This window comes from Chiloscyllium plagiosum, unplaced genomic scaffold, assembly GCF_037043375.1.
Source record: "Chiloscyllium plagiosum isolate Xiang-an unplaced genomic scaffold, Cpla_swu_hap1 HiC_scaffold_7, whole genome shotgun sequence".
Lineage (NCBI taxonomy): Eukaryota > Metazoa > Chordata > Chondrichthyes > Orectolobiformes > Hemiscylliidae > Chiloscyllium > Chiloscyllium plagiosum.
In genome coordinates, this window is record NW_028270145.1 from 57,529,096 (window position 1) to 57,544,750 (window position 15,655).

General features: G+C 41.2%; 1 protein-coding gene across 1 annotated transcript in view; it reads right to left on the bottom strand.

Moving 5' to 3' along the window:
• The window catches only part of LOC122551592 (rho guanine nucleotide exchange factor 25-like), a 63,393-nt gene extending 51,311 nt beyond the window's left edge, over positions 1–12,082 (bottom strand). Inside the window, exons 1-2 of the mRNA XM_043693723.2 lie at positions 12,028–12,082; positions 238–343 (exon numbers count right to left, since the gene is read on the bottom strand). Coding sequence (XP_043549658.1) covers positions 238–305 — 68 coding nt within the window. The 5' untranslated portion in view covers positions 306–343; positions 12,028–12,082. The remainder of the gene's footprint in view (positions 1–237; positions 344–12,027) is intronic.
• Between the last annotated feature and the right edge of the window lie 3,573 nt (positions 12,083–15,655).

Below are 15,655 nucleotides of genomic sequence, written 5' to 3' on the forward strand. Positions count from 1 at the left end.
TGCTGGAGATCAGAGTCAAAAATGACACTAAGCCAATTTTTGGTAAGATTTGACACAAAGGGTTGAATTTGGTTCAATATCAGATACTGTATGCTGTATTTTCTTTGTGTTATTTGAAATGGCAAACAATTATATCTATCCAAACATATTCATAGTATTTAGGCAGTACAATGTTAATATTCAGTTAATATTTACTGTTGTATTTCACTTAGAAAGTTATAAAGAAAATTAGTTTACTTTCTGCCTTTAAGTCCTTTGGCTTGTTGTTCTTCATTATGATCACCAGGTGATGCTGAAGAATTCATTGAGGAATGGTGGAGATACAGCAGTCTGGTTCCCGAATCTAGAAGAGAATGAAGATTGATATGAAAAATTTGTCCTATTTTAATAGGAATGAGCAATAACTAGATTTTTGATTTCTGCATGTGGGCCATATTGAATATTCCTGAAAGTGGGCAGAAGGATTACTTATGTTATTACCCAACTCTCTTCAATTATAATGCATAGAAACTTGATATTGTCTGTTCAGTATAATGATATTTACATGCAACCAGCTATAGCCGCCTTGTTCATTGGCTGCACACATCAGCTTATATTGCTATTTGTTAGCACCACTTCAAGCTAGTTTATACCTTTTAAATTGATGACATAATTGAGAACAGTAGCATTCAAGAGTCAACAAGGCTGACAGTGGGAGACAGCGAGTACCAAGGTTTTCTGAGACTGTGCCAGAAGTATTGATGGAATCAATGTAAAGCTGAGCCATTACTTTCTATCTTTGAGGACATCTTTGGGTGGTACTGGTGGTTGCAGAAGAACCTCTGGTAGTATTTCAATTGGAGGCTAGTAGGACCTATTAGCCATCTATGTCTGTTGCAAAAGTTTTCCCCCAATTACATTGAAGTTATGCCTCAGGAAGGTTAATGATCTTACAGATGGAAATGTGTTGCTGGAAAAGCGCAGCAGGTCAGGCAGCATCTAGGGAACAGGAGAATCGATGTTTCGGGCATTAGCCTGAAGAAGGGCTAATGCCCGAAATGTCGATTCTCCTGTTCCCTAGATGCTGCCTGACCTGCTGCGCTTTTCCAGCAACACATTTCCATCTCTGATCTCCAGCATCTGCAGACCTCACTTTCTCCTTAATGATCTTACAGTAAGATCAAGTAAGGCATCTTCAAATAACAGCCTGCTGACTGGACCATCACTTGTCAGATACATAGCAAGCTGAGGCAGCAAGAACTAACCAAAGGAAGAGAGAGTCACTTGCACTGTCAAACCCTCATTAAGGAAACAATACTGACCATGTTGGGAATGGCCATTTTTAAGATCCTTCCATGGTGAATGTTGAATCCATCAAGGGTGACAGCATCTTCTTGCCTAATTCCCTTCTCATGTTCCATTTTCCCCTCATATCATATCTGCATTTGAAGTACAAGCTGCAGAAAGTAAGCAGGCCTTCTTGCTTTCCTCCTTCTGCTCACCCACAACTTTATATCTCTGCCCTTCTACACTCACATACTAAAGAACTATCCAACCAATAGAGGAACACCAAGAAAACAGTGTTGATGCAGACAAAACCACCATTGATCTTGCAGCAAACAGCTCAGATATTAATATAATGTATTATGGGGAGGGTTTGTAATATATTATTGTTTGGAAACACAAGTTCTAGGGGTTTTGGTTTCCAGGTTTGTGAACATGACTTTTTAAGGGTCAGAAACTCATCTTTTTTGGGAGTGGATCAAAATGCCATTCCGAAGAAATTATGTGATTTAAGCTAAATTACTAGACACAAAACCTAGTGAGGTAATTGCTGGCTTTTTGAATGGAGTTGAGCTTTCACATTCCAGAGTGAGCCAGGTGAAAAGGCCAAAGGCCAGAAACAGGTTGATGTAAAAAAAAAGACAAATACCAGCAGTTGATGTTTAGCGAACAGAGTGTAAGTATATGGGAAAAGCTTTGAGTTCATTTTTCTGAGAGTTGAGTGGGAAATGTCAGTGAGTTAACCTGTATCTGTGCATCTCAGGGAAAGGTGGAGAATCACATCTAGTGAATGTGCAGAAAGCTGTGCAAATGAAATGATTACAATCTTGTCAGTTGTGTAAAAAAACTGAGTGAAGATAAGATCGTCACTGTGGTTGAGTGTCTTTAAAGGATACTGCTGGGCAAAAGAAAGTCTTTTGCTATTTATGAGAAAATATGTCTACATAGAAAATGTTTAAAAAATTTCTTTGCATATTGCATAGAAAAAAGTCCCAAAGCTGGATCTGCAAAGGCAACAAATACACTATAGCCAAAGAAATGGCTAAGGTGAGTTCAGGTGTCAGCTGACCAGATTGAGTTCTGCTGCAGAAAACCTAGGTGAGGATTTTGGTAGGCCCAGCTGCTGATGGATGTTGGTGAATGTACATAACCAAATATTTGGTGCATTGCAAAGCCTCTGGATTACAGTCCAGAGCACAGAGGAGTCTAGCACCAATTGGGCATAGTACTTTGTACAGAGATTGGAGTTACTCTTTTTAGTATGGAGCTGATGTAGGGTGGAATTCTGTAGGGGTGTGAATGGTTTGGGATGTTACAAGATTTGTGGCAGAATCAGACGGGAATTCTAGTGAGGCCTATCTTGACATCAGGAACATCTTGCCCTACCTTTTCTGCTTTTGCCAAGATGAGATTCTTGCTCGATAGTGGCAGATTGTCAATTAAAGGGGATTATAGCTTGTTAAATGACTTGTTAATGACCCAGTTCATCTCAGTAATATTCAACCTTTTATCTTTCTCAAGGCACCAAACACATTTGACAATAAGCACTCCTGATGTGGAGATCAGAGCAGGTATCTGGCAACTTCAGTTCGCTATTGGCTGTGAGGAGCCTCCATGTTGCTCAACAACAAACAAACTTTCAGGTCATAATCCATGGACACCAGTCACATGCATCCTTCTTGGACGGTCATTAGCATTCAATATTTCTCAACCCCTCATGATCCACAGGTGTATCTCAGATATACTTGCAGGACACTGAGGAAACACAAATGATTAGGAACCTGTCCATCTTGGTCTTAAATATAGCCAAGTTACTGAATGTCTTTAAGATAGAGATAGATAGGATATGGATCACTAAGGGGATCAAGGGTTATGAGGAGGCAGGAGAATGGGGTCGAGAAACATATCAGCCATGATCAAATGGCAGAGCAGTGTCAAAGGGCCAAATAACTTAATCTGCTTCTATATCATATGGTTTTACTTGCATTGCAAATCATACCAGCAATTAGCATTGAAAAGCTACAGCAGGGGCACTTTGCACACAGGGGCAGAACTCTCAGGCTGCATCTCAGGGCTGGTCTCTTGGCACTCACTCACTTAGCACCTGCCTGCAGGCTGGCAGCATTCACTCCTTGTCTTGCCATGCCATACAGTGCCTGCTAGTATAATAGCACTTCTGTGACAGCCAAAGGTGTACAGAGGTGCTCCTACGTGCAGGCAGTTAGGCAGGCTGCTGTCATGCTTGTTAGTAGGAAACTGTTCAGGGTTGTGGGGGGGTGGGGGGGGCATCTTCTTGTACATTATACTATGTAATACTGACAGCTGCTTGCACAGCAAATACATTGCACGTGCATTCAACCAAATGGACATGTTGGAAACTGCGTATGGACTTGCCCTTGATTCAGTTAAGGGATGTGTTGGGGGTCATTGTAAGTCAGTGTATAGTTCAGACATAGATCAGTGCCTTGGCTCACAATCAGGATAGCTATCTGACCACAGTCCATCCTGTTGGGAGAGCAGCAACAATAGATTAACGATTGCAGAGTTGTGGGGAGGGAACCAAGTAAGATTGGAACAAGGGATGTTCCACAAATCCCATAAAGTGACAGGCATAGCTGAGGCCCATGAGGGTACGCATAGCCACACCTTTGACCTGAAGAAAGTAGGAGTAAAAGGAGAAGCTGTTCAGAATGCGAACGAGCTCGGCCAGGCAGAGGAGGGTAGTAGTGGACGGGGGACAGTTCAGGCCACTTTTCCTGGAAGAAGTATAGAGCCCTGAGACCATCCTGATGGGGGATGGATGTATAAGGGGATTGCACGTCCACGGTAAAGAGGAGACAGCTGGAGCCCGCGAACTGGAAATTCTGCAACGGATGTAACATGTTAGAAGAATCACGGATGTAAGAAGGGAGGGCCAGGATGAGGAAAAAGTGTCAAATCGAGATATGAAGAGATAGATAGTTCTGTGGGGCAGGAGCAGCAGAAACAATGGGTCTGTCTGGGCAGTCCTGTGTATGGATTTAGCAAAGAAGATAGAAGTGGGCTGTACAGAGTAGGGGGACAATGAGCTTGGTGGCAGTAAGGGAGAGATCACCAGATACAATGAAATTAGTGGCCATCATGCATACAGTAGTTTGATGCTTGATGGAGTCATAGCCAAAGGAGAGATAGGAAAAGCTGGCACTCTGCCTTTACAATGTAGAGGTCAGTACGCCAGATAACAACAGCTTGAATTAATGCAGTCTCATTATGAATGATGGTACTTGTTATTCAACTTATAACTCCAAATGATAAGACATACAAAGCTTTTCTTTTATTAAATAGGGAATGTTTGAAGAAATTCATTTACAGTTTTGTTCACTTCTGACTTGTCATCGGGATATCTGCTGTAAATTTATTTTGACTTTAGTATTAAAACACACTGCAATAAAACTCAATTGTATTTTTAAAGTTAGAGTTAGGAGGTGAGTACAGGTTTCACTGTGAGAAATCACTTTTAAATGCAGATTGGATGAATCTGTGACATGGTCGAAGTAGGACGTTATTATTGCTTTGTAACAGGAAAATAATTATTAATGCCTCAAAGGGGCCAAACAAGTAATGGTAATGCTTGCTGAGGGAATTTGTAATTGTTTTCCCTTGTTTACTTCCAAATAAAACAAATTCTCCAATGGGAGGATGAATATATGGGTTGCCAGAATGGTGAGAGCTGTCTCCATCACTAGGTCTGGATATGCAGTAATTTACGTGAAGTTCTGAAGTAGGAAAAGAGATAGCAGCATAACACCAAACCAGTAACATTAGTTTATTGTGATCCCAGACAGTAAAAGTTTTAGGCTTGCTCCTATGCTTACTGGATTTGCACACAAGTGATTTCCAGAAATAGTAAAGGCTCACTGTATGTGGAAAAGACTACAATTGTTTCCATTTTGCTCTGTTCTAAATTGGGATGTCTTCCTCTGGTACATCCATGATATCATCAGTGCTGCTTCTCTTGTTCTGAGCTAGAAAAAATTGTTTATCTGTTTTCATTTCTGGGAAAGGACTGCCCACTGATACCAGTTACAAATCAACTAACTCTATGGTTACCTTGACTATATGTCCTCACACTCTGCTTCCTATAAGAATCCCATCCCATTCTCACAGTTTCTCCATCACTGTCACATTTGTTCTGATAATGTCAACTTTTACAAGGGGACCTGTGAAATGTCCATTTTGTCCCTCAACTGAGGATTCCCCACCAACATGGGGGGCCTCAGCCGTGTATGACTATTTCTCAAACATCTGCCCAACCCTTTCTCGTCCCACCCAGCACAATGATATGGTTCCTCTGGTCTTCACTTACCACCCCACCAGCCTCGGCATCCAAAGAATCATTAACTGCCATTACCACCACTCCCAGCAAGTTGCAATCACCAAACATATATTCCCCTCTCTTGCCAGCTTTCTGCAGGGACTGTTCCCTTCGGATCATCGTAGTCCACTCCTGCTGCACTCCCAAAGAAGCCCATAGTTCAATGTCATCTTCCTATGCAACTGTGGAAGGTGCAAAATCTGCCCATTTACTTCCTTCCTCCTCACTATTCAAGGTCCCAGACACACCCTTCAGGTGAAGCAAGAATCTTACTGCACTTACTCAATCTAGCCTACTATATTCACTGTTCACCATGTGGTGTCCTCTGCCTTGGGAAATGAAACACAGGCTGGGTGACCATTTTGCAGAACACCTACATTCTGACCGCAAAAAAGATCCTGACACTTCAATACACTACCGTGTTCCCTGGCCAACATTTCTGTCTCAGGTTTGTTGCAGTATTGCAGCGAAGCTCAGTGCCAGCTGGAAGAACAACACCTCATTTTCCACTTGGGGACCATACAATCTTTAGGAATTAATATCAAGTTGAATAACTTTAGGGCCTGAACGTCTTGTCCCATGTCCTTTACCCATCTTTCAGCACAATGCATTTTTACCTACTCATGATCCCATTTTCAGTTTTTCTCCTTCCCTGGTTTACCATTATCCATCCCTTTATTACTTGTCTTTCTCTCCCTCTGGGTTCTGTCTCTATCTATCCTCTTTACTCCCTTACCGCGTCCCCTCCCAACATCCCACAACCTGCCTTCAGCATACATACCACTCTTTCCTAGCTACTATAATTCTGATGAAAGATCACTGGATTCAAATCATCAACTCTGATTTCATCCCACATCTACTGCATTTCTCCAGAAATTTCTGTTTTTGTTTAATTGTTCAAGCTATGTGTCCATTCATTCAATGTTCCTATTTCTATACTAACTTGGCACGTGGTTCACAGAGCAATCCTGAGATTACTGCCTTTGAGGCACTGCTTTTCAGACTATCACAGGTAGACAACCCTTTATCCAAAATCCCGAAAAAGCTCCAAAGTTGGAAGATATTTTTGTCAAGGTTTTTTCTCATTGACAAAGTTGTTTGGCTTACAAACAGTTAACCCAAGTCGACACTCATTCGATGTGTGTCACTCAGATGTGACATGTGGGGGCATGGCCCAGCACTGGCAGGCCTCAATTTTGTTTCAGGGCCGTTTTACTCACAGTAAGTCTGTTCTACGGAAAGACTTTTTAAAAATTTCACCATCGAACTGCCACTTATTCTGAAATTCAAAAATTTCTGAATTCCGAAAACCAGCTGGTCCCAAGCATTTCAGATAAAGGATGGTGTACCTGGCCCCCCAAATTCAAATTTTGGGATCTCATTTCTCTTTCTACTTACATCATTGATACCAATGTGGATACTGACATCTGGTTGTTTATCTTTTTTTTTATTCATTCATGGGATATAGCATCGCTGGCTAGGCTATCATTTATTATCATTCCTAATTACCCAGAAAGCAGTTAAGTGTCAACAACATTGATATATCACATGTAGAGCAGATCAGGTAAAAATAGTAGATTTCCTTATATTAGTAAACCAAATGGATTTTTCGACAATCAACATCAGTTTCGTGGTCATCATTAGACTCTTAATTCCAGATTTTTAATTGAATCCAAACTCCATCATCTGCCATGGTGAGATTTGAACCTGAGTCCCTAGATCACTACCCAGGTCTCTGAATTAATTGTTTCATGTTAATACCACTAGGCCATCTCCTTCCCTGAAAAGAATGCCTCACAGCCACTTTGTGGGATCCTTGGTTATGCCACCAGGGAGGTGACATACCATCCTGGAGTAATGCGTGCAGCACAAAAATCCCATCTTTTCCCCAACAATTGAATTGCCAGTCATAATTTCCCTTCCACTCTTCTTCTCCCCTGTACAGCTGAGTTGCTTGTGGTGCCAAAAGCTTGGATCTCATTATATTTCACTGATGTACCATCACCGTCACGAGTATCCAAAATGGAAAACTCATTAATGGGGGAGGAGATAGACTCAGAGGACTCCTGCACTCACTTCCTTTCTAGACTGCCTCGCGTCCATTCAGTTTCTATCTGTCTGCCTGGTCTTAATGTGCGGTGGAATCATCTTATTAAATGTCCGAGTTAGTCTTCAGTTTCGCAGATGCACTACAGTGACTCCATCTGCCACTCATATTCCAAAATCCCAAGCTTAAGGTTTTGAGGCTGAGGCTAGGTTTGCTCATGATTGTCTAGGCCATACGACGTGTTCACGAATCCCCACATGGCAGAGGATAGGCATTCACCACAGCCAAGCTGTCTTGCCATCCGGTGAGCTCACTTTCAGACCAATTACTTTAAACTGGAGATAGGAAGCTACTCAACAGTCAGCCCTAAAGATTCTAGCTCTGACTGGCTGTCTTGGAGTCCTTTTCTAACCTTACTCCTCGAGGTGATGCTGACTGCTTGTTTCCTTGTCAGCCCTGATCTTCTGGGCACAACTAACAGCCTGACTTGGTGTCTCCTCTCACCTATTCATCAAAGCTGTATCTGCTCTCCAGTTAATACTCTAGCTTATGACTGACTGTCAAAGAGTATCTATACGTGTCAATATCTTTCCTTCGTGTAAAATTGAATGCCCAGTAGGTGTGCTCACATGATGATATTTCTTATGCCTAAAATGGTCTTCTCTCTAGCGAGATTATCTTTAAATATTTCTAAACTCACGGGATTCAGCTAATGGTATCATTGTTATTATATACTGGTCAATATTCTCCCTCACCCCTCAAGTTGATGTTGAACATGAAATATTTGTAAGTTAGTTTAGCAGAGTGTTCAAAGTTTGACTTAAACGTCTTCAAGCCTTCTCCGGTCTAGCTTTTCAGTTCCTCTATGAACTCGAGGTTGCAATACAGTTTGCAGCATTCTTTTACTGACACTGATTGCAGAGCTGCTAATGTTATTTGTTCAGGCTTTTTAATTAATTTCATAGCTACTTCATAATTTCACCAATGAGATTGAAAGAATTTAAATCTGTTTTATATTATCTTATAATTTCTACAATAACAGAGACTGGAAAATTTATAACCATTCCTACTTGCTGAGTTCATAGAAGTTGCAGACTGCAATGCCATTACTTTTTTTCTGTTTTTACAGTAGCTGGCTCTCTTATAGATCTGAAAATCCACACAATTTCAGCTTCACACTCGGTGCTTCATGTAGTGTGTTTTAATGGCTTCTCAAGCTACCATGGACACAACTTACAGCACAGGCTATGTGACTATGGTAAATCATAAAGGTACAAAGTACAAATACATTTCTCTAAATGCTTCACATTGTTTGTTCTCCTGATGTTTTGCATGATGTTGTTGCCCTACCACCATCACCTTCCAATGGGTGTAGATTTCATCATGGCTATGGTGTCACAAAGTTATTCATAGGGTGACACACTTGCATAGCTGGGAAATTTATCTGGGAAATGCTGAACAAGTTGGGAGTACATATGAAAAACTGGAATATGGGACAATTTGGACATTTTGTTTTGAAAGGGCTTTGAAAGGACATGTGATTTTTGGGTGCTGTGTTTGCAATGGTTATTGAAGTCAAAGTTTAATGAGGGCAAGCTGCCACCTGCAGCTCTGCTTGGAGGTCAAATGATGTTTGGAAAACGGACAAAGTAAGATTTTAAGAGTTGAGTTTTGTGGCTTTAATTGCTTGACAAACTTGGCTTGTAAAGATGGGGCCCTGTACTGATGATTGCCTAGCAACAATATCTGCACTAAAGTTTGTTTTAGTGCACACACAGGTGGGTCAGTTGAAGCAACAAATCAGGAAGTTGGCAGCAAGAAAAGAAAGATTCCTCTCTCGTACCCTTTAGCAGACTAAGCTGCACAGATCTCTCTCAGTAAAATATCTTCTGGGAACGTTAGAAAGTCTTACACTTAACTTGCTTTGATACTCTGGAAGCTGAACTTACAAATCAAAGACCTAAGTTCTGTTCTAAGATTAAGTCTGATTAAAGATATCCCATTGATCCTGTGGCTATCTTCATTGCAATCTCAATGACAGTAAGTCATCTACACTGTGAGATGATTTCCCTTTCAGTATCCCTTGAGTTTAGACTGCTGGCCCCATTGGGGTCGTTTCCTATTTGCTTTATCTTAAAAACCCAAATCATCTTGCAAAGTTGCATTATCTTGACTGTTGCTTGACTGTATCTGTTTGTGATGATGTAGATATAGTTGTATAGTCTGTATAGTAGCCTAATTGTTAACCACTTCATTTAGTGGTAGTATACGTTTGTTTGTAACAAATAGTATTTTGAGCTTTTAAAAGATAACTAGTGATAGATTCTTTTGTTCTGGACAGTAATAAAGATAAATAAATTGACTACTTTGGTGATTAATCAAAACTTTTGTTGCAGCTTATGACCATAACAACTAGGAACGGAGCAAGCTGTTTGGCTGTTCAAGCCTGCTCCACCATTTTATAGGATCATGGCTGATCTGTCAATTCTCTACTGCCCTTTCCACATAACCTTGATTGTTCTACTGATCAAGAATCCATCTATCTCAGCCTTAAATATACAAAAGAACTCTGTTCTTACAGCTCTCAGTGGCAAGGAGTTCCAAAGACTCACAACCCTATGACAGAAGAAATTGATCCTCGTCTTAATTTACATTGGTGCCCTTTTATTCTGTGAATATGGCCTGTAGTCCTAGACTCTCCCATGATGGGGATTATCCTCTCAGCATTTACCCTGTCAAGCACATTAAGAATCTTATATGTTTCAATGAGATTACCTGTCATTTTTCTAAACTCCAATGAGTAAAGTCCCTGTCTGTGTAGCCTTTGCTCATAAGACAATCCCTCCATATCAGGGATGATTGTAGTGAAACTTCTCTGAACTGTCTCAAATGAAATAATATATTTCCTTAAATAAGGGAACCAAAACTGCTCATAATATTCTTGATGTGGTACCTTGTATGGTTGCATTAAGACCTCCCTATTCTCGGACTGTGAACCTCTTTGAAATAAGGACTAAAATTCCATTAGCCTTCCTGATTACCTGATGCACATGTGTGTTAGCTCTCTGTATTTCATGTACAAGTAACTCCAAGTAATTGCAGCTTTCTGCAGTTTTCTCCATTTAAATAACACTCTGTTCTTTTATTCTCCCTTCCAAAATGAACAACTTCACATTCCCCACATTATACTACAATTGCCAATCTCTTGCCCACTTATTTAACCCATCAATATCTCTCTAGAAACTTTATCCCTCTTGAAACCTGCATTCCCATTTACTTTTGTATCATCTGCAAATGGTACATTTGCTTCCTTCCTCCAAGTCACCAATATATATTGTAAACTTCTGGAATAACATCCTTGATTGCCAACACAGTCCTCTCACCACAATATAACAACACAAATTTGAAAAAAGGTATGAACAAAACATAACAACAGCTAAGCAAAAATAAAACCACAATCTCAATGCAGTACATTAGTCATTTTAAAAAAAATTGACAAATGTACAAAAAAGCAAAGAGGATGTACACAAACTGGCACGTGCTTATTGACTGATAATGGGTTTGGACATTGCCATCTAGAATGACAGGGTACTCAATCAATGAGTCTGTGCCCCCGTAGAGGTGTAGGCCCTGGTGATCAGCATCATATGTACTGCCCCCTGCCAGGCCATACTTTGCCTGGCCACGAGCGACAGAAGTGGCACTTGATGTTGGTCTCTCTCACTTACGAATCTCACAATGGGAAAGTCTCCACCTGTAAAACTGCAGTGGAATATATCAATTATATTGTGGGACTGGCACCCAGTAAATTTTACAGGCCCCTGCCACCACCTAACCTATCCCTGTGTGTGTGCGTGGTTTGGTGGTGTGGTGCGGAGCTGTAAAATTCCAGCCCTCGTGTCCGATAAAACACTTGCCTGTATGTATCTGGTCCATATGTAGCTCATAGAAATCATGACCCAAGACCATAGCTTGGCTCTGAGATTGTGGTCCTAGTGCAGTACACAACTGGTGCACTTTCCAACTTTCTCCAAGACAATACCATGAAACAACTATTGATTCACAGCTTTAGAATTAAAAATACATGTTTGTTAAGCTTCATTCCTACATTCTTTTTCCTGAGCTAAAGCAAACAAATAACCAAATATTTATTTTAACAGGTTTAAGAGTCCATTTAGAACAACGTTAGCAAATGGAGAGCAGATTTATAATAGATCACAGACAACTTTTCATAAAGTAACCACTGGCGGTTGTTGAAAAATAAGAAATACTTAGAGAACAATGAGCTAAATATATCCAGGCAAAGTTTACAAACATAAGACAAGGAAACATTTTCAGTTCAACACTTGGGGTGAAACCTTACCAAGATAGTTTGAAAACTCAAGCACAGTTGACTCATCTAGTCGAAATTCAACCTGCAGAGAATGACAGCAGCAGCAAATTAATTTGTTTCAACAGAGGGAATGGGAGGAAATATGTATAATTATGTGTGTTGCTTTTGTGAAATTTCCATAGTAAATATTAATAATTTGTTTACAGCAAAGGCTAATAAAAAGTATAATAGTTTGCATATACTTTACATGTTTTGTACAAGGGTAAACATTGTATCAACTACAATGAACATTCATACAATCCATATTTACATCAACAAGTTACATAATGCAATAGTATTCTGAATAGAATAAAGCCTCAACTGTTTTCAGTAGCAGTAAATAACAAAGAGGAAGATTAAAATCAAATCTTCAGAGAGATGGATCTTTATTTTTTCAGGTCATAGGGAACGGATCAGAGGGAGCAGAAAAAAAATTAGGTCAATTCCTCCTTCCATTCTGATTGATCTGTGATTATAATACCACGGTTTAAGTTTCTGTTGGTCTCTGGTGATAGCCTCACTATTAATTTAAAATCAAAAGGCTGTGATGTTCTGTATTTAGAATAGTCATTAGATTTTAAATGGCTTTTAAGCTTAACAGATAAATCTTTCATGGCTCACTGTTGTAACTTATTTTTCAATAATAAATAATTCTGACTTCATTAAGCAAATGAGGAACTAAAGTGTATATTTTTACTTGTAGTTAGTTGTAAAACACTGTGTCTAAGCATATATAACCATATTAAAAGTAAAGTCATGGTTTTCTGTTGTTTCTTATGGCTCAAGCTAACGTAAAGTTACGTAAAACAATTTTCATCAAAAGACACAGCAATGTTTTAAAATGCTTTAAACAGTGGTCGGTATATTGGGTCCAGATCGATGTGCTTATTGATTGAATCTGTGGATGAGTGCCATGTCTCTAGGAATTCCCTGGCTGTTCTCTGTTTGGCTTGTCCTATAATAATAGTGTTGTCCCAGTCGAATTCATGTCGCTTGTCATCTGTGTGTGTGGCTACTAAGGATAGCTGAAAATGTGTTGCTGGAAAAGCGCAGCAGGTCAGGCAGCATCCAAGGAACAGGAGAATCGACGTTTCGGGCATAAGCCCTTCTTCAGGAATGAGGAAAGTGTGTCCAGCAGGCTAAGATAAAAGGTAGGGAGGAGGGACTTGGGGGAGGGGCTTTGGAAATGTGATAGGTGGAGGGAGGTCAAGGTGAGGGTGATAGGCCGGAGTGGGGTGGGGGCAGAGAGGTCAGGAAGATGATTGCAGGTTAGGAAGGCGGTGCTGAGTTCGAGGGATTTGACTGAGACAAGGTGGGGGGAGGGGAAATGAGGAAACTGGAGAAATCTGAGTTCATCCCTTGTGGTTGGAGGGTTCCCAGGCAGAAGATGAGGCACTCCTCCTCCAACCGTCGTGTTGCCATGGTCTGGTGATGGAGGAGTCCAAGGACCTTCATGTCCTTGGTGGAGTGGGAGGGGGAGTTAAAGTGTTGGGCTACGGGGTGGTTGGGTTGGTTGGTCCGGGTGTACCAGAGGTGTTCTCTGAAACGTACCGCAAGTAGGCGGCCTGTCTCCCCAATATAGAGAAGGCCACATCGGGTGCAGCGGATGCAATAGATGATGTGTGTGGAGGTGCAGGTGAATTTGTGGCGGATATGGAAGTGTCCCTTGGGGCCTTGGAGGGAAGTAAGGGGGGAGGTGTGGCGCAAGTTTTGCATTTCTTGCGGTTGCAGGGGAAGGTGCCGGGAGTGGAGGTTGGGTTGGTGGGGGGGTGTGGACCTGATGAGGGAGCCACGGAGGGAGTGGTCTTTTCAGAACGCTGATAGGGGAGGGGAGCGAAATATATCACTGGTGGTGGGGTCCGTTTGGAGGTGGCGGAAATGACGGCGGATGATACGTTGTACATGGAGGTTGGTGGGGTGGTAGGTGAGGATCAGTGGGGTTCTGTCCTGGTGGCGGTTGGAGGGGCGGGGCTCAAGGGCAGAGCAGCGGGAAGTGGAAGAGATGCGGTGGATAGCTGGTCATGTCGTTTCGTGGCTAGTTGGTGTTCATGGATACTGATCGTTAGCTGTCTTCCTGTTTGTTCTATGTAGTGTTTTGTACAATCCTTGCATGGGAGTTTGTACACTACATTGGTTTTGCTCATGCTGGGTATCGGGTCCTTCGTCCTGGTGAGTTGTTGTCTGAGAGTGGCTGTTGGTTTGTGTGCTGTTATGAGTCCTAGTGGTTGCAGTAGTCTGGCTGTCAGTTCGGAAATGCTCTTGATGTATGGTAGTGTGGCTAGTCCTTTGGATTGTGGCATGTCCTCATTCCGTTGTCTTTCCCTTAGGCATCTGTTGATGAAATTGTGGGGATATCCGTTTTTGGCGAATACATTGTATAGGTGTTCTTCTTCCTCTTTTTGCAGTTCTGGTGTACTGCAGTGTATTGTGGCTCTTTTGAATAGTGTCTTGATGCAACTTCTTTTGTGTGTGTTGGGGTGGTTACTTTCGTAGTTTAGGACTTGGTCTGTGTGTGTGGCTTTTGTGGTGAATTCAACAGCCACTCTCAGACAACAACTCACCAGAACGAAGGTGAGCAAAACCAATATAGTGTACAAAATCCCATGCAAGGACTGTACAAAACACTACATAGGACAAACAGGAAGACAGCTAACGATCCGCATCCATGAACACCAACTAGCCACGAAACGACACGACCAGCTATCCTTAGTAGCCACACACACAGATGACAAGTGACATGAATTCGACTGGGACAACACGACTATTATAGGACAAGCCAAACAGAGAACAGCCAGGGAATTCCTAGAGGCATGGCACTCATCCACAGATTCAATCAATAAGCACATTGATCTGGACCCAATATACCGACCACTGCAACTAACAGCTGGAACTGATAACCGGAAGCGGCAGAGTCAAACCACTACAAATGCCAGAGGAAAGATCACAGAAGCGCTTCACAGAAGGCTCCCAAGCACTGAGGATGTCACCTAGAGAGGGGATGAAACATCTGCAACACAAATTCCCAGCTCGGCAAACAGAACCACAACAAAATGCTTTAGTTTTGTAACTCAAACTATGTAATAGGCCTTCGCATATTAGATTGTATGGTTATTTTGAGCTTTAATTTGTTTTAGGTGAGCTGTTAGTTGGGTGGTAATATTGCTGGACTAGTAATTTAGAGCCCCAGGCAAATGTTCTGGGAAAAGAGATTGAATTGCACCATGGTAGATAATGAAATTTGAACTCAATTTAAAAAAATCTGGAATAAAAAGCTAGCCTAATGATAACCGTGTTGATATTTGGGAAAACCATGTCCTTTAGGAAGCAAGTTTACCATTCTTACTGGTCTTGGTCGTAAGTGACTCCAGAATCATGGTCTCTTAATAGCCATCTTGATGATTATGGATTGGCAATAAACGTTGGCCTATCAAGCAACATTCACACCCCATGAATTAATTTAAAAAGAACATTTGTTGTGGAGTCACACTTGTTTGTTTTTATTCAAGGATATTGATATATTTTGATTGATGCTTAAATGTATCAAAATTTATTAGAAGGTGACATTATGTACTCTAAGCAAACAAACGTTGTTCTACTTGTGCCTCCTTATCTTGGTAAA